The sequence below is a fragment of the Phyllopteryx taeniolatus genome, chromosome 9 (assembly GCF_024500385.1).
Source record: "Phyllopteryx taeniolatus isolate TA_2022b chromosome 9, UOR_Ptae_1.2, whole genome shotgun sequence".
In the NCBI taxonomy this organism is placed as follows: domain Eukaryota; kingdom Metazoa; phylum Chordata; class Actinopteri; order Syngnathiformes; family Syngnathidae; genus Phyllopteryx; species Phyllopteryx taeniolatus.
The window spans coordinates 31,326,310-31,351,767 of record NC_084510.1 but is presented as its reverse complement, the minus strand read 5'-3'; the positions used below and the strand labels follow the sequence as shown (position 1 = coordinate 31,351,767).

The following is a 25,458-nucleotide window of genomic DNA, read 5'->3' as shown; positions in this document are numbered from 1 at the left end:
AAGAATATATGCGTGCGATCATGGTAATATTGTCTGGTTACATGTGTTGTGGCACCGTTTGTGTCGAAGTAGCTGTTGCTTAAAGGGTTAAAACACTGAGACACCGATGCTAATTGTTAGCCGGGTATATGGCGTTTTCTATTGTGCGCTAGCATTAAGCTAGTGGGGGGCGTTTCCTAAGCCAAAGTCGGTGGGTTGTTTTAACTGGACAATGAGTAATTCCCTTCCTTGTATGTCGAGTTATCGAGTGGCATAAACTCACTCTTATCTCAAGGCGCCACCGTGCATATGAGCGACTCGCCGAAATTTCAGACACGAAACGTTTCCGCCGAAAAAAAAGCCCAAAAGTGCATTTTCACTTTTGGGCCGAAAATCAAAGCCGACAGAAAAAGATGTTGTTAGGAGGACCGGGATGATTTTGGCTGCCAATTTGATTTGAATGTTGTACAACGTGAAAAAAGAAAAAATAAATTGTCTCGGGGTTTGCCAATTTCAAAAGGGTTCATATCGGCCGATGAATTAAGCGGGCCGTCGTGTTGACGTCATGACGGAGATAAGCTGCGCGACGAGCGCACGGCGGTCCGAAGGCTCGGTTAAATGTGGCGTCAACGTGCTTCGTTCGACGTCATTTCAACCGAAATACTGATTGGCACAGCTTTTTATTTCCTTTCTTTTATATTTTTGGTGGTCTTTTCTCCTCCTGATGAGCCCAGAAAAAAAAGCCTATCCAGTAAAACAAGTCGTCTCCTATTCGAGGCTACTCGAAAATGACGAATAGATCCATAAAATAAAGGCCCGGACTCATAAAATGTGGCAGCTCGAGTTGATCGGCATCTCTCGCATAAACAATAACAATCACAACACATCCTTTTACATGAGAATAATTTTTTTTTGGGGGGAAACAAGACAGCCTCGCCGGGGTGGGGAAGAAAATCAATCGTGTTCTTGCCTGACACATCCGTCACGTTCGGTGAGAAATCGATTGGAACGACGTCACTGCGAAAAGCTCGACGGGCGCTTGGAAATAGAAATATTCCAATCCATCGTCTTCTTGACACCCCACCAAAAAAACAACAACAAACCAGAAAAACTGAGGATTCACCAAAATCAATTAGACCACAGGAAACAAATATGCAGCAGTTCAAGGGACTGAAAATGGAACTTCTGAAATGCATCTCAAAATCAACAGTGTTCGGGCACGGAGTTGGCATGAATATCCAGAAGCAAACAATAGTGTTCTTGTTCTAACAGCTTAGCAGGTTTACTCCGAGCAAGAAAAAGGAGTCAAAAAACTACATTGGCCCATCACTTCACACTTATGACACCCAAAAAAAAAAAAAAAAAGGGTCTTGCTGATCTTTTGACTTTTGTATAAACGCCGAATCAGCATCAATCCCTGTGTGTGTGTGTGTGTGTGTGTGTGTGACAGGGATTACGCGTGTGTGTCGTGCCAAATAAAGCCCCCCTTGATTCCAACTCACTCGGCAAGTGCAGCCAGATAATGAGCCGTTTGAAGACTTCAGAAGTCGTCACGGCGACGTAATCCTCAAGTCGCGCGAGGAGGCCGACGACAGTGACGGGCGTGTGCGTGGGCGCGTGCGTGCGCGTGTTATTGAGCTGAGAGAAAAAGTGCATTTTGGGAAACAGAAAAACAATGCATGTGTGTTTATGTTTAACCACACGACGATGAAAATAAGATGCGTGTGTCATCGGTCGTGTCTTTCTCTCCCTCATGTGGAAGGGTTAGGGTCACAAGGTAGCCTAACGCAATTCAGCAACGTACACGCACACAAGCGCACACACACGCCATGATGAGTGTGTCTTTCAGCCCAGCCTTTTCCAGCCACTGGTATGTTTTGTCTATGTCAGCCACGTCCACGCAGGGGCTCGTCTTTCCGAGACAGCCCATCTGGCTCCTTCTCCTTACTGGGCTTCTGTTGCGTGAGGCATTCTTTTAGTAGGTGGTCCGTGGGCGCCATCTTCTTGATGTAATCTTGGAGAGCTGTTGTTTCCTCCTGTGACGCCCGCACTTATCCAGTCCGAATGACATTCCGATGTCTTCGCTGTATATCCTTGCGAGGTGGATCAGGGCGTCGCCGTCACACTCGTTCTTGGCGAGCTGACCGTTGTTGCGCTTCTGAACCGATACCAGAAACTACTCTTGGTTCTGATCTGACTGAGGTGGTTCGGGCCTGCCTGTACAGAACAGCAGCAGGGACCGAGCGTCTCCTCGGAGGATGCCACATTTGACGCTCACCTCTGCGACTGGCTGTCAGTTAGCTGTATTAGAATAGACGTTAAAGTTCTGCTATTTGTCTAGAAATCACGAAATGGTTTACGTCGTGAAAACATGAACGAAATGCTGGTGGAATACAAACCCAGTAGGGCTCTGAGACCTGCCGACTCAGATCAGAGTCCAAAGCAAAAGCCGCGATGCCGCCGGCAAATGGAATAAGTTGCTAAGTTGCCAATAGAATTGAAGTCAGCCCCACTTTTAATAAATGTAATAAATGGCGTTTAGTTGTTTACCGCGTGTGCTTTGTACATGTGCCGACCCACTTGGTGTGTGCGCGCGTGCGAGTGACTTATACACGCGCGCCTTCCTTCCCACGGCGTGGGCTCTTTGTTAGCAGATATTAAATCAGCTGTCAGCGAGCATGCCGACGTCTTTAAATATTCCCATTAAGCCGCTTAAGAGCATATGCCGAAGCACGCGCACGACGTGATCTAAGTGAGCAGTAAAGAGAGAGTTTAGAGCGCCCGCCCGCCGCGGGCGTCCTCCTCCCGTCTCGGCTCAGCTCGGCTCGTCGGGTCTGCGTCTGTGACTCGCTGCCTCGCGTCGCCGCGCGTTAGCGTAAGTTCACGTGAAGGCCGCTGATAGCTGCGCGGCTGCCTCGGGCGGGTATTGTCTGGTGTGCGTGCGAGAGCTTGTTGTTGTTGTTCGTTTGCGTGATTTCCAAATGAAAACGAGGATCCATAAATTCACGTGAACATTCATAACGAGCCCCCCAAAAGCGCCTCAGTCGCCCCCTGGGGACGTGGAGAATATTAGCGGGCATTTGCATATCGGTTGTTGAGCAATACCGGCCACTCATGCCACTTGCACACCGGCCGAGGAGTATCTGCAACATTTGCACAATCGACATTGTCCCAAATGATCGCGCTACTCGTCACTTTAAACCGCATCCGCTCCTTGAAGTCCTTTTGCACAACGGTCATTGGACCGGACGATTGCGAGATTAGTCCTTCAAGGACTCTGCATCTTTTTGCACAATTGTCCCCCCAAAAAAATATGGAACCGGCATTACCGGATAACGAGCAACCCGTTATTGCTCAGTGACTGTTTTTTCTCAATGTCTTTCTGTCTCCAAAGTGTTCTGTTGTCTGTTGTCGTACTGGAGCGGCTCCGACTACCGCAGACAAATTCCTTGTGTGTTTTTTGGACATACTTGGCAAAGTAAAGACGATTCAGATTCAGATTCTGATTCAAAAGCCTGCCCGGTAACACGTCGCAACATCACGTAGACTCCCCCACAAGGCCCGCCACCATCGTCACTGGCAGCATTCGTGCCCGCGTGACCGACATGCCAGCTGCGTTCGCATTATGCACATTTCCTTACACACATCCAAATAATGCCAGTGTGTGTGTGTGAGCATATGTGTTGTGTGGATGAGTGAGTCCCTGTGTGCGTGTGTGTGTTTTGTGTGTGTGTATCCGGGTGAGCATGAGTTTAAGAACATGTTTGTGCACGTGTTTGTGTGTGCATGTGTAAATGATTGTGTGGGAGTATGTGTGTGTTTGTTTGTTGTGCATTTTGTACAATTGTGTGCGTGTGTTGTCCAAACGTGTACGGTGGCCTGGAAGTGCGAAACAATATCACAAATTGTGAAACACAAAAACCAAATCAGAAACCCTTTTACCAAAAGACGAACCAAATTCCAATTACGGACACCCGGAAAGGGAATGTCCCATTTCACGGCCTTTCTCGGCACGACCCGCCCCGCTTCGACATGATTGGCTCCTGCATCGCGGCAAGGGTACGCCGCCCCTCCCAAATAGCGATTATAGGCGTTTGATGCTGAACATACAATATATTGTACTCGATCACATTTCGTAAAGCATAAAAAGATGCATTCCGAGTTAAGGAAGAAGCGAGAATTCGAGGGAACGTGTGGATATTGGCAAGGAAGCTGCCGGCGCGTACCGAGCGAGGGATCGCCCTCGCGTACATTCGGGTCACAAGCTATGCTTTTCGTCGACATTAGCAATATCGTCGAGCATTGACGTGAAACAGCGTTTGACGCTTTCCGTACGATTCGTAGGGCTTGAGCCGAGGCGGCGCGGCGGACGTGGACGCGTGCCCCTCCCCCACTGAATATCGGTGTTGCTGCCGTTGATGTCTTTCCTGTAAATTCCTCACTTTGATTCGGTTGCTTCCTAACAAGATGAGCGAGGGCGCGCTAAATGCTAATTGAGGAATTCCTCGCAACGTTGGAGGAACGTGTGGAGCCGGCTGCAGGTTGTTTCCACAGGTTTATTTCGATATTTCAAGTGTGCACATACGCATACACGTATACACGCATATTACGCACACCGCATCACACACGCGTCACACAAACACATGCGTGCAAACACACACGTACACACACGAGTGCACACGCAACCACACAGAAAACAAACACATTCGCACTTACACGCACACAACACACACAAACCAGGTAAACACAGGCACCTTCACACACACACACACCCTACATGCACACTACATGCTGACAGACACACACGTGCACACACACACACGCAGCATCTGGACGTGTGTGTTGACGCGAGCGTTGCGGCTAAAGAGCATCAGCGATGACATCATCGTGTCTTTTTCATTTTGGGACCGAAATGCTGCCGACGGTCCGAAGCGAGAAGAAGTTAGTTGAAATGTTTGCCAAGCTAATAACTGACTTCAACCACGACGAGCCGACCAAATCAAACTTATATATATTATCCATCCATCCATCCATCCGAAAGACGTAGTCTCTCCGGCGTGTCCCGGGTCGTCCCCGGGGTCTCCTCCCGGCGGGACGTGCCCGGAACACCTCACCGGGGAGGCGTCCGGGAGGCATCAACAATCAGATGCTTCTCAGCCGTTCTCTAAGAGAGAGCCCGGACACCCTGCGGTGGAAAGTCATTTCGGCCGCTCGTATCCGGGATCTCGTTCTTTGGGTCACGACCCACAGCTCGTGACCGTAGGTGAGGGTGGGAAGGTAGCCCGACCGCTAAACGGAGAGCTTCGCCTTTCGGCTTCGCTCCTTTCAATGGGAAACATTACCTCGCTTTGCGAACGGGGTCACGGAACAAATGAAATTCGTAACCTGAGGTTCCCCTGTACATGTGTGTAAAACCAAAGCACATACTGGGATTTAAAAAATCTGTTAGCTCAATGCTATCACACAAGGTAAATCGACTAGTATTGATGGTGCAGTAGGTATAGTACATAAAAAAACTAATTCCACACCCAAGTTTGAAACCCTAACCCTGGCTTGAAAGCCTGACCCTTGTTTGAAATCGTTATTTGGGTCCCTAATTTAAAACCCAAATTTAGGTTGGCAACCCTAATCTGTAATGTCAAATCCGAAATGGAACCATTTACCCTTGTTTGAAAGCCTAATCCAGGCTTAAAATTGCCATTTGAAACCCACATTGGAATCATTTACCCATTCGCGGAACGCGAATTGTAACTCGCAGCCCTAATCGGAAACCCTAACAACGGCGTAGAAACCGTACCGCCGCTAAGTGTCTCGCCAGCGTACGTGTGTTTCTGCCGTTTGATGAACGCTGCCAGCGACAGAAGACGTGAGCGCTAATTGATTCCACAAATAAACGCACGGCTTCTTTGCAAATTAAACGCCACGCGGCAGAGCATATGGCTAATTAGCGTCGTGTGTGTGTGTGTGTGTGTGGTGGGTAAAGCAGTGCGGGGATGCGAGCGTTTAACGCCCCGGGCGAGCAGTGAAGTCTAATGTGGTGGAAAATGTGGAGCAAAAGTAGCGTAATGGAGCCGAATAATCGCGTTGACACTTTTTCTGCTTCGCGTCACAGCGCCCCCGTGTGGAACGAACACGTGGTGCACGTCACCCTCATGGCACTCATACCAATAAATCCATCCGTCCATCCTCTCAACTGCTGATATGCAGTAGAGTCGCGGGAACAGCCGACTGCGGGCGAGAACCGGGGGGAGAGGCACCCTGAACCGCTCACCGGCCAATCGCAGGGCGCATATAGCCAAACGACCATTCGCACCTACGGGCAATTTAGAGTCTTCAATCAACCTCGCACGCATGTTTTTGGGATGCGGGAGGAAAGCGGAGTGCCCGGAGAAAAGCCACGCGGGCGCGGGGAGAACATGCAAACGCCACACGGGCGGGGCCGGGGATTCGAACACGCAAAATGTGTCCAAATCATATTTGTTCATCCAAAACCCAAATGTGAAACTTTGCCTTCAAATCCTTGTCGGAAACCCAAATCTGGTTTTCAAACGCTCAGGCAGGCCTGCAAGTCCAACTTGGAAGCGCAACCTCGGCTTTGATACGAATCGCTAACTCGCCGTCATTTGAAACCCTAACTTTGGATTGTGGCCGTGGATGACAAAGCAAAGTTTGTACGTTTGCGATGCGTAAATGTCCGACTAAATGCCGTCAAAGTTTTTCTGCTCGAAGAAACGTGATCAAGTCCAATCTGTACGGCGGGTGCAGCGTCAAACGCTTTTTGCAGGCTCAGCGGTCGAGTTCGAGGCGTCCGCAAAGATCTCGGTTTGGGTCGACTACATCGCGCGGTCTGCAACGGGCTTTGACACCCAAATTGGAAACCCGAATGTTGCACTTTTGCTCATCTGAAACTTGTGCCTTGTTGTCAAACTCTCCCGTGAAATTGGAGTCAGGATTCTGACTTGAATGAAGACGCAAGAAAATTGCGTCTTTCTTGCTGTTTTGTCGGCACGGAAGGCGCCCCCGTGCCGCTTTTTCTGACCTCGCGCGTTTCCTGTGGTGCGTTTCAGGCGGCTGCGACTTCGAGGACTCGTACAGCAGCTGCGGCTACAGCGTCTCCCTGGGGACCAGCGGCTTCACCTGGGAGCAGGACCGCGCCCCGCACGCAGGTACGGCGCTAACTATCACTGCCCATTGAAATATCCACCGTAATTTGAAAGCGTGGCTTCTAACTCTTATTTGACATTTTATCAAACCCTAATTAAGCTTTCCGATCCCAATTTAAAGCCCTTTCATAAACTTGAAGCCCTAATTTGAAACTGTAACCCGGGCCTAAAACCAGAATTTGAAACCTTAATCCTGTGTTGAAACCCAAATTTGAAACAGTAACTCTTGTTTAAATCCCAATCGCATGGCTTCAAACTCTAACCTGAAACCTTTTATTTGGTCGGATGTGTGTTCTCTCATTTGAAACCCCAACATGGATTTCTAACCTTAATTTGAAACCCTAACGCTATCTTAAAAACACAGATTTGAAAGAGTAGCCCTTGTTTGAAATCCTAACGCAGGTGTACAGCCCCAATTTGAAACCTAACCCTAACCTCGGTTTAAGAGCTAACATGAACGAACCTCCAACCCTTGTTTGTAACCCTAATCTGGCTTTGAGATATACTTTGAAACCCTCAAACGATCTTGAAACCCTAACATTTGTTTGAAAACCTAACCCTTTCAAAACATCAATACTAATATCTGGCATCTGATTGTCGATGAGGCGTTCCGGGCACTTCCCACGGGGAGGAGACCCCGGGGACGTCCCGGGACACGCCGGAGAGACTACGTCCTTCGGCTGGCCCGGGAACGCCTCGGGATCCCCCCGGAAGAGGTGGATGAAGTGGCTGGGGAGAGGGGGAGTCTGGGCGTCCCTGCTAAGGCTACTGCCCCCGCGACCCGACCGAGGATAAGCGGTGGAAAATGGATGGATGGGCTTTCTCGAACTGTACATATTTTGTTGTATTTTGTTGTTTTGCTTTTTTTGCTTGAAATGAGACCAACCTCCAATTGATTTACCTTTGCTAATTTAACGTAAAAAAATCGAATGGTGACAAAGCGCATCGAGTCATAATTCAAATGAACAAGCTTAATGCAAGCTTTCAAGATCTGCCGTTATTTGGTCAACGCGTGCTCACAAGTTGAACACAAAAAGATGCGTTTTTTTTGCTTGAAATGTCAACAAACCTTCAGCGAAATCGTGACAAACTACATCAAGTCGCACCTCAAATTGACGGTGTCGATGCAAGGTTTCCAAGTGTCAAAATACGCTCCCGCGTGGCCATATTGAACAAAAAGATGCTTTTTCGGCTTCGAAATGTCACCGTTTGCCGTAGATCTTGGGGAAGCTAATGTACTTCTTAACACAGGTGACACGTCGGGGTGGCTCTTTGTCAAGACATTGGCGTTTCCCTTTGTCAGCTTTCAGCAAGCACTTAACATAACGGCACCTCGCCTTTGACAGGAAATGAAATGCGCGTGCAGAGACTCGCTGGCAGCCGCCTTCTTTCTTTGGGGAAGGGCGGCGGCGGCGGCGGCGGCGGCTTTGGAAAACACTCGCTGGGAGAGAGGCGGCGCGCAGTTGTCAGGCGAACGCTTTGAGCTCTGCGCCGGAGTGGCGCTCAGGCAGATCGAGCTGTCAACGTCGAGCAGAACTCGCGCAGCCGGCGAGTCGTTTCGTGACGCTGCGAAACGACCTTCACCCGCCCTCTGCTAACTTTTGAGGGAACGCACGCGAAAGTGTTTGGAGAGACGCGCGCGATTGTATTCAGGGGGGCTCGATACACGGAAGTTGTCAATTTTCTCCAAACGTTCATTTACAAAGCTAACATGCAGCAGATTGTCTTCAATTAACCGAACCTGTTAACCTTGTTTTTAGGAACATCAAAAGTCTTCAACAAACCGATACGGTCGAGGTTTTATGAATATCAATGCAGTGGAGTGCCGCCAGAGCGCTTCTGGCGAATTTCACTTGATTGGTCCAAATATGGTTGCTTTTACAACAAATAATGTATCTTTGTTCATCTATTTATGCCACTGGCATATGAAGACAGACAGAAGAAATAAATGCTCTTCTATTAGATGGCACAAAGTGTGTCCGCTTTTTGGGGACATTTGGGTTTGTCGGTGCGCCGTGAGATTTTCCCAATGTCAAAAATGTTCCTCGGCTCCATAAAGTTTGGGAATCGCCGACCCGACGTCTTCGGTCATGTTTTCAAATACGCACGGATAGCACACACGTGTTTAGAAACATGATACCAATTCGGAGTCGTCAACAAACCCAACACACATTTCTTTGTTGGGATAAACATCTAAGACAATTTCGTTGTCACATCAACAAATATGAAATTAACAATGATGTCAATGTCAAAGAAAATATAGAGCAGTTGACGGACTACTAATAATAAATGTAAGCTTATGGACCTTATCTAATGCGCCTGTTTATAGTTGAAACTTTTGTTGATCATCGAAGACGACAAAAGGTAGGATACGATTTGGATCCATTTCTTCAAGGAAATTTGGATTCGTCAACAATTTGTTGTCCAGTTGTCGACAGCGGTTTCACCTTGTCGATATATTTGTGAGCGTGTGAGAGAAATGCTCTCAGACAGAATGAGTAAAAAAAAAAAAAAGAAAAAGGAGCAAAGCAGACCATCGCAGGGCGCAGCAATAAACGAGCGTTTTTAAGAGGCAGGCAGCGTATAAAAGGCGGCGGCGCCGCGCCGGAGTAACGGCTCCCCGCGGGCCCCGGATAACTCGCGCTGTTTATTTGCCCGTCTCGGAGCCGAGCCAATCGCGTCGCGGCAAAACGACTCGCCGGTCGCCACCGGCAAAGACGCCTTTTTTTTGGCTTCCTCCTTCATTTTGCAGTCAGCGGGCGAGATGACGATGCGGCCCGGGTCGTCGTTCCGCCGAGTGGACGCGAACGGACCCCGAGCCCGCCCGCTTTGCCTTCTTAGCGATGGCCGGGATCTTCCCCGCGAGTCCTTTCCCGTCTTCAGGAAAATCGAAAAGAAAGAGACGCTCGTCCTGGAAAATTGAAAATTGGAGGCTAGCGACCCAACACGCGCTTTCATGAACATCGGAGACGATTCAGTCATCAATGGATGTTATTTCCGTAACATCCAAAAAGATTTTCTGTTTAACCGAGCTACTTTTTACACGTTCAAGACAATGGAGTCGTCACTAAGCCCATGGTGCATGTGTTTTTTTTGTTTTTTTGTTTTAAAAACAAAGACAATTTTGAGTTTTCAAGGAACCTGAGAAAATCTGTTCTAAAAATAAACATCAAAAACAATCAAGTCGTCAACTTTGTGAAACATCAAAGACAATTTTGACGCCAACGCCCTTAACGCGCGTCATTTTCAACAAAAAAGGCAATTACTCGTCACTGAACCCGAGATACATCCTGTCACTTAGCATTAACATCCTGTCAGTGAAAGCTGTTAGCATTAGCATCTACCAGTTAGCTGTTAGCGTCAGCATCTTGTCAGTTAGCTGTTAGCATTAGCATTCTTTCAGTTAGCGCTTAGCCTTAGCATCCTGTCAGTTAGCCTCTTAGCGTTAGCATCCCGTCAGTGCAAGTTGATCCAAAGGATGTCGTCTTCGATGGACGTCTTTCCTTTCTGCTGTTTCTCTGTCATTTTTTTTCTTTGGTTTTTTTTTTCTGACGCAAGTGCTCCACTTCTTTTTTGACAGTCGCAGCGCTTTTCTTGTTGTTGTCATCTCGGACGCAAATTGTTGAATTTTGTTGCGTCAGGGTGCTGAAGGTGTTTTTTTCTTTTTTTTCTCTCGTCTGCTGACAGCCGGCACCGAAACGCATAAATTATCCATGCGCCGTCTTTCCATCACAAGCGCAAGAAGCACAAAGTGAAAATCTTGCGTTGCCCGCCGCCGCCGCCGCCGATTCCTGCGGGTTTTAAAGACGCGTTTTACATCTCAGAAAAAGAAGAAGAAGGAGAACGTCAGGAAAACGGAGAAGACAAAAAAGAAGAAGAAGGTGTCGCTCACTCGCTCATTTTTGACGCTCAAGTTAGAAGGAATGTAAAAATGCTGCTAAACTTTGCCAAGTTTGACCTGGTTCCTTCAAAGAGTCACAGCGATTGGAAGTATATAAATATATATCTTTTTTTTCATTTGTTTGATGTGTTTGGGTGAAGCAGCAGGTGGCTCGTTGTTCAGCCCGCGTCTGCTCTGTACGACGGATGTTGAAATTGGCTCCAAATGGCGGCTTCAAACCAAAATGGCGGACTTCCTGTTCCCTTTGAGGCATGGGTCCTTGAGACGTTTTCATACGTCTTGTTGCGATTGACGTCCTCCCAATTTCACATTGATCGCTGAAACTGGTGTCGGAGGTGATTATTTTTTTTACAAACTTTATAGGAGATGCCAGTCTTAGCGTGAAATGGCGGCCTCAAACCACAATGGCGGTCTTCGTGTTCAATTCCGTGCATGGGTCTTTGCAACTTTTTTTGGCTGTCTTGTTATGATAGACATTTCCATCCAATTTCATATTGACGGCTGAAATGGCTTCTTTCTCTGAAATTCCAGGGGGCGGGACTGAGTGCAAATTGGTTGCTTCAAACCAAAACGGCTGATTTCTTTTTCATATTCAGACGTGGGTCCTTGAGACTTTTTCATACGTTCTGTTATAATTGACATGTCCATCCAATTTCATGTCAATTGATTCAACTGCTGTCATGGGCAAATTTTTTGTCCAGGCGGTGCCACTGAGTGACTGTTGGGGGGGGGTCATGTTGAGTCCCCCCAAAATACAAAAACTTACAGCAGGATTCAGGCAACTGAGTCTCCAGGCACGTTGAGACCCTCAAAAGGGCATTTATTCGTCGTAGCAATAACGATCATAAATAGGGTACAGCAATTACAAGAAAGCCTTTGCACTCCCTGCTTCTTGGGCTCTAAATATGTTTTCATTGATATCAATCTTCATCATTATTATCATCATCATCATCACTGTCAGTTACTTTGTGCGGCGAGGCATCGAAAAGTGTTGCAAGGCGGTGAGGCATCGAAAAGTGTTGAAATGCGGCGAAGCATCGAAAAGTGTTGAAATGCAGCGAGGCATCGAAAAGTGTTGAAGTGCGGCGAGGCAAAGAAAAGTGTTGAAATGCGGCGAGGCATCGAAAAGTGTTGAAATGCGGCGAGGCATCGAAAAGTGTTGAAGTGCGGCGAGGCAAAGAAAAGTGTTGAAATGCGGCGAGGCATCGAAAAGTGTTGAAATGCGGCGAGGCATCGAAAAGTGTTGAAGTGCGGCGAGGCAAAGAAAAGTGTTGAAATGCGGCGAGGCATCGAAAAGTGTTGAAATGCGGCGAGGCATCGAAAAGTGTTGAAGTGCGGCGAAGCATCGAAAAGTGTTGAAATGTGGCGAGGCATCGAAAAGTGTTGCAAGGCGGTGAGGCATCGAAAAGTGTTGAAATGCGGCGAAGCATCGAAAAGTGTTGAAAGGCGGCGAGGCATCGAAAAGCGTTGAAATGCGGCGAAGCATCGAAAAGTGTTGAAATGCGGCGAGGCATTGAAAAGTGTTGAAAGGCGGCGAAGCATCGAAAAGTGTTGAAATGCGGCGAGGCATCGAAAAGTGTTGAAATGCGGCGAGGCATCGAAAAGTGTTGAAAGGCGGCGAGGCATCGAAAAGCGTTGAAATGCGGCGAGGCATCGAAAAGCGTTGAAATGCGGCGAAGCATCGAAAAGTGTTGAAATGCGGCGAGGCATTGAAAAGTGTTGAAAGGCGGCGAAGCATCGAAAAGTGTTGAAATGCGGCGAGGCATCGAAAAGTGTTGAAATGCGGCGAGGCATCGAAAAGTGTTGAAAGGCGGCGAGGCATCGAAAAGTGTTGAAATGCGGTGAGGCATCGAAAAGTGTTGAAATGCGGCGAGGCATCAAAAAGTGTTGAAAGGCGGCGAGGCATCGAAAAGCGTTGAAATGCGGCGAAGCATCGAAAAGTGTTGAAATGCGGCGAGGCATCGAAAAGTGTTGAAAGGCGGCGAGGCATCGAAAAGGCAATAACTCCCAGAATCGCTGCCTCAGGGAAAACACTCGTGAACCCACACATATACATAAGTGTGTATCTGTATGTAAATATTTACATGCGTGTGAGTGAGTGTGTGTTCATAAATCATTTAAAATAAAAGTCGCACACAAAGATGAAGATTAAATCTATTTTCTAAGTTTCTTTAAGATTATTGTTGCCTTTGAAGTGTTTTCGTTTTCATTTAAAGTGCATGACAAGAATGAACATTACGCAAAAAATATGAAAATAAATCAAATATGTTGATTTTTTTGTACCCTAAGCAGGAAGCATGCACACACACACACACACACACATTGAGTCTTTTTTCTCTTTTGAAATGTTAATAGCTTGAAGTCATGAGAAAGGAAGGCTGCCATTTTGAAATGGCAAGGTTTGAAAAATGAATGCATGGCTTCAAACCTGAATTTAAAGCCCCAACGTTGGTTTGAAGCACTCATTTGTCAACCTCACCCTGGTTTAAAACCCTAATCCGGACTTGAAAGCCTTACCTAAATTTGAAACCCGAAATTGAAACACTCAGCCTGGCTCCAAACCGTCATTTGGAATACTAACCCAGCCTCGCAACCCTACTTCGGCTTGAAACCCAAATTTCCAACAGCAATCGCGTGTGCGTCCTGAAGTCTGACCACATGAAAATGAACGATCGGGCCTTTAGGGAGTGTGTGTGTGTGTGAGCTAAACAAATGGATAGACAGAAATAATAATAATCAAGCATAAGCATGCGGGTGTGTATGATGTATGATGATAAGAAAAAAAGCTCCAAAATAAATTAGTCAACAAAACTTTGAAAAATACACCGAAATACAACTAAAACATGCATGTGGGTGTGGGAAGAAAGAATGGAAAAAAAAGTAACAAATACAAACAAATCAAATTCATCCAGAAAAAAAAATGAGCAAATCAGAATTCGAATCAGAATCCGATTTAGAATCAGAATCAGAATCATCTTTATTTGCCAAGTATGTCCAAAAAACACACAAAGAATTTGTCACCGGTAGTCGGAGCCGCTCGAGTGCGGCAACAGACGGTCAATTGACGGAGAACGCTTTGGAGAAATGAACAAAATAGAAACATATACATAAAACGTGTGTGTGTGTGTGTGTGTGCGTGCGTGCGTATGGGTGAGTGAAAAATCCAAACGTGTAGAAAGAATACGCGTTGCTGCCGTTGTGGGTTAAAAGGCGGCGAACCTCCAGGACGGGACGGATGACTTTTTGCCTCCAGGTCGTCGTGGCTCAAAGTCAGCACGTGCTGCCTGCGGGCCTTTGGAAAGGGAAAATGTCGCAACAACAACAACAACAACAACAACAACGCTCGTTGACCTCTCGCACGGCTCATTAAAGCGGCGCTGAGGAACCGTTGTTTTTGGCCCATTTGATTTGTTTTTTCGTGCCGTTGACCTCAAACGTGAAACTCAAAGTACAAATTCAAAGCCAATTAATAGCATCACATTAGCTTTTTGTGACTTTTTATTTGGACATTTCTTTAATTTCTATATTTGTTATTGTTTATTGGTATTCTTTTCATTTTTTTATATATTGTTTGTTTATTTGTTTTTTAATTTACATTTGGTCTTTTATAGTTTTATTCTTTTTTTTGGGTGTAATTTTATCTATTTTTCCTTGGTACATATATATTTTCCATTTGTATTTTTGTGAACTTGTTTCTTTATTTCTTAATTTCTTTGGTCTATTTGTTTTTTGTTTACTTTATTTATTGCTTTGTTTTGTTTTTTATCAATCTTTTTAAAATTGATGTATTTATTGATTGATGTATTGTATGCTCTGTATTTCAGTTTGTTGTACGTCCATTTTCTTTTAATTTTGTTTCTTTTTATTCACATATATTACATGCTATTGGTATTTTCTCTTTTTCTTTTTGTTTTGTGTATTTGTATTTATTCGGAGTTTTATTTGTTGTAGAAACCTTTTCATTTTCCACTGTAATATATTTTGATTGTTTGTGTGTCTTTCATTCCAATGGCTTTAATTCTTGAATCCGTTTTTATCTTCTCTCGCTCACACACACACCCAAGCGCGCAGACGTGCACACACACCTTAGTGATTGAGGATGTGCCGCGTCTGGCGTAGCGTGTAAATCTGGCGCCGGCCCGTGGCGGTGTTCCAGAGAGGGGACCCGTGTCGTAAAACACCTTCAAACACACTCGACGGGCAGAAGGTTTTTTTATGTGGCGGCTGCCGGCCCTCGGGGAGGGGCAATACACATACATTATTACCGCACGCACTCGCACACCGCAGTGACCGTGACAATCTCCAATGTGTTCTGATCCGAGACAAAAAAAACCTGATGATCCATGCGTCATGTTCACATTCTAATGCAAAGAATCACATTTGCTCCTTTATGTCATACGGTATATATTTACTGTATTGTATTTTGTATATTAACAGCGTATACTTCCAATCAGGAGACGCGCACACAAGCGGCAGCAAAGCGCGAGAACAGGCGGCCGGGAAAACAACAGTGCGGCAAACAGTAAGGAGGGAAGAAAGACGGAAATCAAATCGCATCAAGAAAGAACATCGAGCGCTGCGGTAGCGGAGCAAAGGAGTCGAGGGGCACATTAAACACACGCACAATAAAGTAGTCAGTGAGTGACGCACCAAAGTACCAAAGAAGGGCAGTTGCTTTTCTGTAAGGCCGGGAATAGGTACACGTGTAAACGCGCAGAGTCGGAAATCCGTGCGAAAGAAGTCAAACTGTCAAGTGTCAACACACTAATACATTCCATTATGTCAAATAGAGCAGTACACTAATAAATAACTAAAACAGAAAAGTAATGAAAAGAAGAAAGAGGTGACGCTGTAAGTGAAAGCAGTAAAGTAGGAGCAATTTAACGTAAAAAAGGGAAGTGTCGTCAAGCTGTGAAGGATCAAATGAGTCGAGCGTCAAGCGATCAAGTAGTCAATAACTAAAGTCATAAATAATCACCGTAAAGCGCTAAAGCAGTAAGCGATAAAATATGGACACAAATGAAGGAAGAAAGTTGCCAAGAAATAAAGCCATCAATTAGTTCATGACGAAAACAGTGACGTGTTCATACGAGTTAAGAGGTAAAACTGTAAAGCGATAATCAAGAGTACATCCGTAAATCAGCAATGTGCTACAGATTATATAAAGTAGCAAAATCAGTCTTGTTGCTAACAAAAGCAAAAGTCGCAGAATGTGTTTGAAGGCGCAACGTGTGCGCTCTCGCTCTTGCGCTTGTTCTTCTTCTTCTTGTTGTTGTTGTTGTTGTGGCGTCATTTCTTCTCTTCCAATTTGTTTTTGCGCATGTGCGTTAGGTCACGCAGGCGGCATGATGGCGGTGAACGCGTCGGGCCGGGCGTCAGGTCAGCGCGCGCACCTCTGCATGCCCAAACTCAAGGAAAACGACACCCACTGCATCGACTTCCTCTACTCCGTAACGGGGCCGGACGGCGCCGGCCCGGGCGCCCTCAACGTCTACATCAAGGTCGGTGGCGTGCGCGCGACGCAAGCTGACCTAGCGGCGGACGTCGAGTCAACGTGTGGCGTTGTGAACTTTTTGCTCAGGTGAACGGCGGCGCTCAGAGCAACCCGGTGTGGAACGTGAGCGACACCGTGACGGACGGCTGGCTCAAGGCCGAGCTGGCCGTCTCCACCTTCTGGCCCAACTCCTATCAGGTCAATAATATCCGCATATGTGCATTGAGGGTATGTATATTGCATTGCTGGCATCTCCAAAAGGGGGAAAAAAAAACAAACCCAAATAAGGTTCGTGTCACGTTGCATCGTCGGGAGACCGAGCCATTTGATTGGGTCGATAATCGGGCAGAACATCAAGACCCACTCGATCAACAACTGACTTTGTTCACCAAAACGGGAAATTGACCGAGTGCGGAGACGGACGCTCTCCAGCCGTATACGGAGAAATAAATGGATGCTGTGGACGGCGAAGCGACGGCGGCGACAATGAAACGACGCTGACCATCGCGAAGCGCTCGAAACGAAACGAACGAACGAACGCACGTCTTCATTTCCAAAGACGGACCGAGACGTGAAATGACTGCGACGGTCAACATTTGATGAAAAGAAGGAAAAGGGGCATTTCTGTTGGGAGCATTTGCGAGAGGTCCTTTGGAGATTTGTCCGTGTTGTTTTGAGAATGTCAGCCAAACCAATGGAGGGGAAAAACTGCAACGCAATGTGCACAGAAACGCACGGAACTTTCCAGGTTGGATTGTGAAATCCCCCACAAGTTGTTGGTATTCACGCCGAGCGGTCACAACACTGACAAGTGCAGGCGGGCGGGCGGGTCAGTGGCGCGCGGCCCGGCCGCTGAATGTTAAAACGCACGTCAAGCGTGAGGAACGGCGCGAAAAGGAAGAGGAGGGCCGTGACGAGGAAGAGGACAAATGAGGATGAAGATGGGAATGGTGAAACACGAAAAGAAGACAAATGAGGAGGAGGAGGAGGAAGATGAAGAGGAGTCAGGAGACCGGCGAGCAAATGAAAAATGACAACGTTTTCATATCGTTGGATCAAGAACTGAATTTCAGCTCGAAGATCGATTCATTTGCCTGATCGGAATATTTCATTGATTGAAAGTTGGCGTCCGTCAAAAGCTAAGAATTGTTTCGGAGGGAAAAAACGATTCACGAAATCAAGAAATAAATTCCACCGGAGAGAGAGAGGGATCTGCGACGTGGCGGCCATTTTGCAATCACACAATGGCAGACAGCAAAATCAATTCAGTTCTTTTTTCCGCGACTTCGGAGCGAATATGTAGGAATTTGTCGTTGCACGTCGTTAGCGTGATTCCGATCGTACAGAGACGGAGGAGAGCGCTTTCGTGGCGCAAGCTGCACTTTTGTCCAAAACTCGAAATCTTGAAGTGGGGCGTCCAAAAAGCGAGGAATCACAATCCTTCCAAGCGTCACTGAGGTCAAAAATGAGAATGAAGGGGAGCCATCTCATCCGCTGTGTGTCTTGCACTGCTTCTTCTTCTCCCCCGTTCTCTCTCTCTCTCTCTCGCCTTCACCCTCATCCCCCTCTCTTCCTCCCCAGGTCATATTTGAAGCCGTTTCAGTCCAGGGCCACCCGGGCGTCATCGCCGTCGACGACGTTCGAGTTCTGGCTCATCCCTGCCGTAAGTGCGCTGGGCGTGTCATAATGCCCCGCCCAGCGTCCTCCGTTCCCACGCACACGCACAGAGACATGAAGAAGGCCTACCTCGGCGTCTTCATCGCTCCAATCCGACAAGTTCATTGTCATCTGATCGTTAATAGCTCCACACCGCCATCCATATGTTCATCCTAATTCATGCACCCTCCTCTAATTCCCGTCGTATACGCCTCTCATGTGGCATCATTTGATCCCATTTAATATTTATATACAGCTAATCTTCCGTCACGTAGATCCTATTTATGATTTGTACACTTCTAATGAACCATATGTGATCGTATTTGATGTGAACACCTCTAATGTTGCACATGTATATCATTTTTAATGTTTATACATGTCTAATAGGGACATCATATTTAATATTTATACATCTGTACTGTAGCGGATGTACTCAAATTTTGCATCGACATGATATTTATTGTCGCAAATTCACATTCCATTGATGAATATTTCATCAATTGTAGCATATTTGTAATATCCGTACACTTCTAATGTAGCGTTAATTAATTACCGTAGTTAGCGCAAACGTTCCACTTTTCCAATCATTTCAATGGACGGAGAGTGGCGGTCCTGGACCCAATGGCGCCCTGTGCCATGCGCCGAGACCCGCAATCATGCGCCCTGCGCCAAGCTCAGACATTGCGCGACCGCCAACCGGTCGTTCAACGCGCGGGGCGGCTACGGTAATATGCACATCCTGTTTCGTGTCATTCTGCGTATTTGCATTTGCCGTTCCAGGAAAAGCGCCGCACTTCCTGCGCCTTCAGAACGTGGAGGTCAACGTGGGTCAGAACGCGTCCTTCCAGTGCACGGCGGGCGGCAAGTGGTCTCAGCGCGACAAACTCTGGCTGCAGGTCCGTACGGCCCAATTACGTTTGGCAACGCTGCGCCAGCGTGGGTCGGAACGTGTGCGTTATTGTTTGACAAAGTCGACTTTCATACGTCACCGTAAAGTCACAATACTGACCGATGCGCCACGCATTTAACAGTTAAAAAAAAAAAAAAAAGAACAGCGGCGAAGAAGTCAAAAGTCAAGACGAACATATTAACGCTGTACGTTAAAGATAATAAATCAGTAAAGCAATAAAATGGAGTGTAAAGAAGCAAAGCGTCAAATAAGAAGTAACTCAAGCAGTAAAGTAAAGTCAAAAAGAAATGAAAAAGAAGTACGCCTGTCAATGACCACAAAGTAAAGAAATGAAGTCAATAGCAGTCGAGAAGAATCGAAATAAAAAAGGGAGCAAAAGGAGTACTGTGAAGAACCCACGCAAAACGTGAACGTGGTGACCAAGCAGGAAAGAATTTAAATAGTCAAGGAGTCGGGCAGCGAAGAAGGAAAGAAGAACAAATGAAAGCGGTAAAGCTGCGCATGAAAAAGGGAAAGTAGGAACGGAATAAAATGGAAAGAAGCGAGGCATCAAGTATGAAAGCAGTAATGAGGCAACGTCGTCGTAACAAGTAACAAGTAGTTGCACCGGTAAAGTTACGGAGTAATACAGTCAAGAAGAATTGGAAGTCACGAGGGAAAGAAGTAGAAAGGGAAAGTTATAAAAAGGTAAAAAAAAAAAAAAAAAAAAAGTCAAACCTGTAATGGACAAATTAAAGAACAGTGAAGTCAAACAGTCATACAGCCAAGAAGAATTGGAAGTCACGAGGGAAAGAAGTAGAAAGGGAAAGTTATAAAAAGGTAAAAAAAAAAAAAAAAAAAGTTCAACCTGTAATGGACAAATTAAAGAACAGTGAAGTCAAACAGTCACACAGCCAAGAAGAATGCAAATAAAGAACTAAAGAAGGCCGTACAGTGAACCCTCGTTTGTCGCGGGAGTTGGAGTTAGCTTCCAGGACGGCGCGACAAGTAGAGACACCATATTCATTTCATTATTTAACGTGCATTTTGTCCTTTTAAAACCCTCTCTATTATTGATAAGGAATTTCTTTATGGTTATGTTTTGTTTCATGATAATGCTTTTCTGAAATGCTCGACCGTTGAGTTTGAATCCCATTAAAATCAAACGCTCCTTCATGTTCCCGCTAAAGAACGGAACCCATCTTGCAAATTCTGCCTGGGTGAGCACAATTGTGTGTTTTCTCATTTACTAAATCAAACTGGAGCTGTGAATTTCAAAATAAGAGCAGGTAAATAAAAGTATTACGTGTTCAAATAAAGCGCTTAACTTCATCATAATTATTTGAAAAACAAAATACAGATAATACTTCATGTTTGGATCATATGGGTACAAGCAAAATCATGCATTGTAAAAATGCATTATACATAGGTAGAAGGGTTTTCCAGAATTTTGAGGGCAACCTCGGGGCTGCGTATTATACACGAGAAATTACGGTAAATACTTACATTGGTAAAGTGAAGCAGGAATACAGTAAAGAAGAATTGAAATAAAGGAGTAAAGCAGTCGTGTAAAGAAGTCAAATAGTGCAGTAAAGAAGTACAGTAAAACGAGTAAATAAGTATTGACGTACAAGCAATAGAGTCAAACAGAAGGGAAATACTGTCAATTGATTGAAAAAAACAAAAACAAGCAGTAAAGACCCTTTATGTTGTTTCACTGATAATTCCAAACCAGCATCATCATCATCATCGCCGTCGTCGTCGTCGTCATGGCGATGGAGAATATTGCGGCGTTATCACACGGCATGTACGGACGGGCATCCGCGTCGGGCCGGAGCCGAGCGGCAAAAGCGCAGCGCGATTCATTTTCTGCTAATTGCAGAAAGATTTCACGCGGCGTGCCGCCTCGGAGACCCCAGCTGTAGCGCGGAGCTGATTAAAAGCTCGCGTGCAAAGTGCACCGCTAATGATGTCTGCAATGGAGGCGGGAGGGCGCCCCCTAGGGCTAGAAAAACCGAAGAAGACTCATACAAACAATTTGTAGATTTCAGCTTCATTGGGGCTGGAACATTTGTTTCTGTTTCTGTACAGCGTGTCTAAACACTGGCATGTTATCTTCTTTTCGAAAAAGAAGCACCGAGTGATTGTGACGCAATGCGGGATAGCCACGTGTTGTGCCAACGTCTGAAAAAGAAGCACAGAGTGAGGAAAAGTGCGAGATCGGTGCGCTACGAAAAGCCTGAAAAAGAAGCAGCGAGCGATTGTGGCACACAGCGTGAGAGCCGCGTGTGATGTCCGCATACCAAAAAGTCTGGGAAAGAAGTGACAAAGGGTGACGTCAGCACGCGGTTCAAAAAAGCCTGCAAAGGAAGCACGGTGACAACGCATAACCCTGAAAAAGAAGCTAACGTGGCTAACGTGTGCGTTTGCTCAGCAGCGGAACGGGCGGGACACGGCGCCGATGGTGACGCGGGTGGTCAACCACCGGCGCTTCTCGTCCACCGTCAGCGTGGGCGACACGTCGCAGCGCAGCACCAGCCGCTACCGCTGCGTCATCCGCACCGACGGCGGCTCCGGCGTGTCCAACTACGCCGACCTCATCGTCAAAGGTAAGACCGGGTCCGCGGTGAGCCGTTTCTCGTTGCGCTCGATCTCGTCTCGGGATGAAATCGGCCTCGGATACGCGGGACCCTCATCCTCCTCCGCGGTCTCCGTTTTCTCGTTGCCCGCGATCTCATCTCAGGATCGAATTGTGTACGGTGTACCTTTTGGCCAGGACTTGTTTGATCCCCACCTTGACCTTTTGCACCCCGAAGCGGACACGTTTTACAAAGTAGACAAGAAAAGATGGACTCAGTTGTTTGATTTTGCAGCTGACGGGTGGGCGGGCACTCCACACGTGTTCAACACGCCAAACAGTCACCGGTTTACCATCGTAAGTTCCCTTCAACGCACGCAGACATCCGGTAGTCCAATAGGAAAGCCTCAAATGTCATCCGTGCTCGCCGCTCAATAAAAGGGGAAGCGAATCCCTCCGACAGGAAGCGTCCTGCCGAGCGACTTATCGACGCGGCGGCGCGGAGCTCGCTCGCTGATACAATTACGCCGGCGCGGCGATCGCTCGCTGTCGGCCGTAATGACATCGCGTGCCCCCGCCTGCGTGGAGTCTGCATGTTCTCCCCGTGCCCGCGTGGCTTTTCTCCGGGTACTCCGCTTTCCTCCCACATCCCAAAAACCACGCACGCGAGTTCGATCGAAGACTCTAAATTGTCCGTAGGTGCGAACGGTTGTTTGCCTCGATGTGCCCCGCGATTGGCCGGCGACCGGTTCAGGGCGTACCCCGCCTCTCACCCGGAGCCCGCCCGCCACGGAAAATGGATGGATGGATGTCTATCGTGAGTAGACCCGCAAAGAAGTCTCGAGGAAAGCAACAAGACGGACAACGGCAAATCGTGACGCATTTGCGCTTTGGCCGTCGGGTGTGGGCGGGGCACGGCGGCGCCCGTCGATTGAAAATCAATTGTGTTCCCTCTCCGCGCATATTTGCCAGGAATGATGACTTTAACCCTTTATTGCTCACAAAGCATGTTGGAATTTGCAGGCAAGCTGGAGCGCGCGTGTGTGTGCGTCTGCGTGTGCGTGCGCGTACCCGCAAGCGAGTCACGTTCCGATGAGTTCAGGGACCCAAACTGTCATTACCATCTGTTAGCACGATACCCACTCATGCACTGCGCGTGTGTGCACGTGAAGCTCAGGTGTTGTACGCCATGCATCATGCCAGGGGAAATAGTCCATGATGCGCACACACACACACGCACACACACACCATTAAAGCCTTTTGTGTATTTGTAAATGTGTGTGTGCGCACACATGTTGCTAAATCTGGCTCCACTGTTATCATCCCTCTGGCTACATTTGTGTATTTTTTTTTTTTTTGAGGCACCGTGCACCTGCGTGTGCGTTCAATTTGCTGTGTGCACGTTTCCCTTCCACGCGCGCGCGTGTGCGTGTGATTGTTCGTCCTCCCGGGTGGCTAAGTGAAATCGGGGTTAATTAGCGTTTGGTGCACTCAGGTGTGACCGTGCCAAAGAGGCTGCGCGTGTGCGCACATGGGAGTTGCGTGTGCCAACCTCGCTAATATCTGGAGCGTGATCGCTTTCTCTTTTTCTTTTTTGTGTTTTTGCAAAAGCCTAACCCAAATCGGAAAAGGACCCCAAAATGGAGACTTTTTGAAGCATGACTTCTTTTGAGCAGACATCCATCCACGCATGCATTTTTCTCGGGCGCTTCTCCTCATTCGGGTTGAGGGCAAATGGCTGCCTTCCTGTGTCTACCCGTAATGAACATGTCTACGCAATTGCGTTTTGCTAACGCAAACTGGCTTTGGGGCTTTTTTTTCCCTTTCTTCTTCCCGTTAGGCACAACAAAGCAATGGAAGTTGACATGTCCGCTTCGGAGCACAACGTCCGCCTTCCCCGCTGCTTGCGGGGCGAGGCCTTTTGAGACTTTTCGGTCTGCGTTCGGTGCTGCGGGGGGAGGCGACATTTTCCGATCTTTGCCAGCGTTGTGTCGATGCATCACTGTGTGTAGCTCGTGTCGCCCCGCTTTTGTCGCGTGCGCACGGTCTGTCCGTCAGAGATAAGACTCAGTGGGGTGGAGCTTAGCTGCACGACTGCCAATCAAAACCAGCGCAGTTGTGTGTCTTCGTGTGTGTGTGTGTGTGTGTAGCTTTGCCCACATACTGCACGTCTTCTATATATTTTTCCACATCATGAAGATCAATAAACGTGTGGACATTCGCGGTGGGGCCTCCGCAGTCCGCCCACGGTCCTCCATTGGAAGCCCGCACGGCGGCGCCACCACGTGTCCACCTTTAGCAACAACAAATGCTGTCGAATGAATTGCATTGTTGAGCCTTCGGGAGGAAGTCAATGTGAACAATATCTCTTCCTTTTGGGAATCTTATGAGGAAAATGTGGGAATGTGATCAGCAGTTGTCTGGAGTGGGCGGAACACGTTGAAGTTGGAATGGTTTGAATTGTGGAAGGCGGATGCAAACTATCTCTGAGTTTGGGAATTTCAGTGTGAAAAGTGTGGGACTTCGTGGAATCGGAATCGGAATCGGAATCCTCTTTATTTGCCAAGTATGCCCAATTTTCAAATGGAAGAGGTCAAGATGTCAAAGATGTCTGAATTTGCTCATTTTGCTGTGACGATGCGGGAATTCTGCCAGTGTAATACATCATTCTGAATTTGAGCGAGATCGTCAGTTGGATTGATTTGAACGAGTGTGAGGAATGTGGGAAGCTTGCTCAGATGTGAATGTTGAATGTTGTCTTGTAAAATGTCGCAATTAGGGGACGTGAAAATTTGTGTCGTGAATAAGTTTAAAGTTGGAATGGTTGGATTGGTATTTTAGAAAATGTCTCTATTGCGTCCTCTCCCGCCTTATCATCAGTGCGGCGCTAATATTAGCCCTTCTCTGCAGAGGATAAAGACTATATGACGGCGAGTACCGCTATATTGTCCGTCTACGTGTTGCCGCTGCATCGTTAGCGTTCACTCTGTTGCTTAAAGAGGTTCGAGCGCCGCAGCGTAAATGCTAATCAGCGTTCGCTTTGGGACGCTGTGCGGAATGTCGGGAAATCCGGATCTCGAATTAGCGGAAAGGTTTCAAGCCAGAATGTGAGAAATGAAATGGAAAAAAAATGGGAAATGGCGGTTCACACGACAACGTGAAAATTTTTTCCAGCTCGGGAAGTTCGAAAGTCAGCGGCGACGTCGGTATTCCGCGGAAGTCCTTTGGTTTTCTTTCGTGCGCATCACACGCTGTGTGTCTGCGCGATGGAACACTTCTTAAAGAATTTCTGAGGCGGAAGATAAGTAATGCATGAGCAGGTATGAGCTGCTGACGAAGACCAAGATGAGGATGAAGAACAGCACTAGGACTTGGAGACGTGGTGGGGTTTCGAGCCCGGGTCAGGTTTCAAGCCGTGACTGGGGATGGATGCAACGGAAGTTTGGTTTTGTCGAGCTGGGCTTTCGGACGAGGTTTGAAGCTTTCGAGGCCGAGTCGCGTTTTCAATTTGGACAAAGGGAAGCGTTTCGGGACCGGCTCGGGGTTTCAAATTAGGGTTTAAAGACGAGAGTTAAGCTCAGTCACGCACGCACGCTGCCAGTGTTGACACTTGAGCGACTTTGGTGAGTTTGACTCGAGCACTTGAGAATACAGCGCAGCCTGCGCCGCTTGCCAGCGGCTGTCAATCAAGCGCGCTTGCAGGCTTTCTGCTGCTCCGTAAAAAAAAATGTGTTTGCTTTTGAGATTTCTACGCAAGTCCAATTGTTCCCCATTGACAAGAAGGAAGACGCAACTCAT

The 25,458-nt window shown here is 47.2% G+C and overlaps 1 protein-coding gene across 15 annotated transcripts in view; it reads left to right on the top strand.

Annotated features, from left to right (window-relative positions):
• ptprt (protein tyrosine phosphatase receptor type T) overlaps window positions 1–25,458 on the top strand; it is a 120,926-nt gene that overhangs the window by 6,620 nt on the left and 88,848 nt on the right. For 14 of the 15 annotated variants that reach the window (XM_061784113.1, XM_061784124.1, XM_061784121.1 and 11 more), the window contains exons 2-7: window positions 7,047–7,145; window positions 16,375–16,544; window positions 16,625–16,735; window positions 18,119–18,200; window positions 18,974–19,089; window positions 21,517–21,691. In XM_061784113.1, coding sequence (XP_061640097.1) covers window positions 7,047–7,145; window positions 16,375–16,544; window positions 16,625–16,735; window positions 18,119–18,200; window positions 18,974–19,089; window positions 21,517–21,691 — 753 coding nt within the window. The remainder of the gene's footprint in view (window positions 1–7,046; window positions 7,146–16,374; window positions 16,545–16,624; window positions 16,736–18,118; window positions 18,201–18,973; window positions 19,090–21,516; window positions 21,692–25,458) is intronic. The other variant, XM_061784112.1, reaches the window with a different exon arrangement.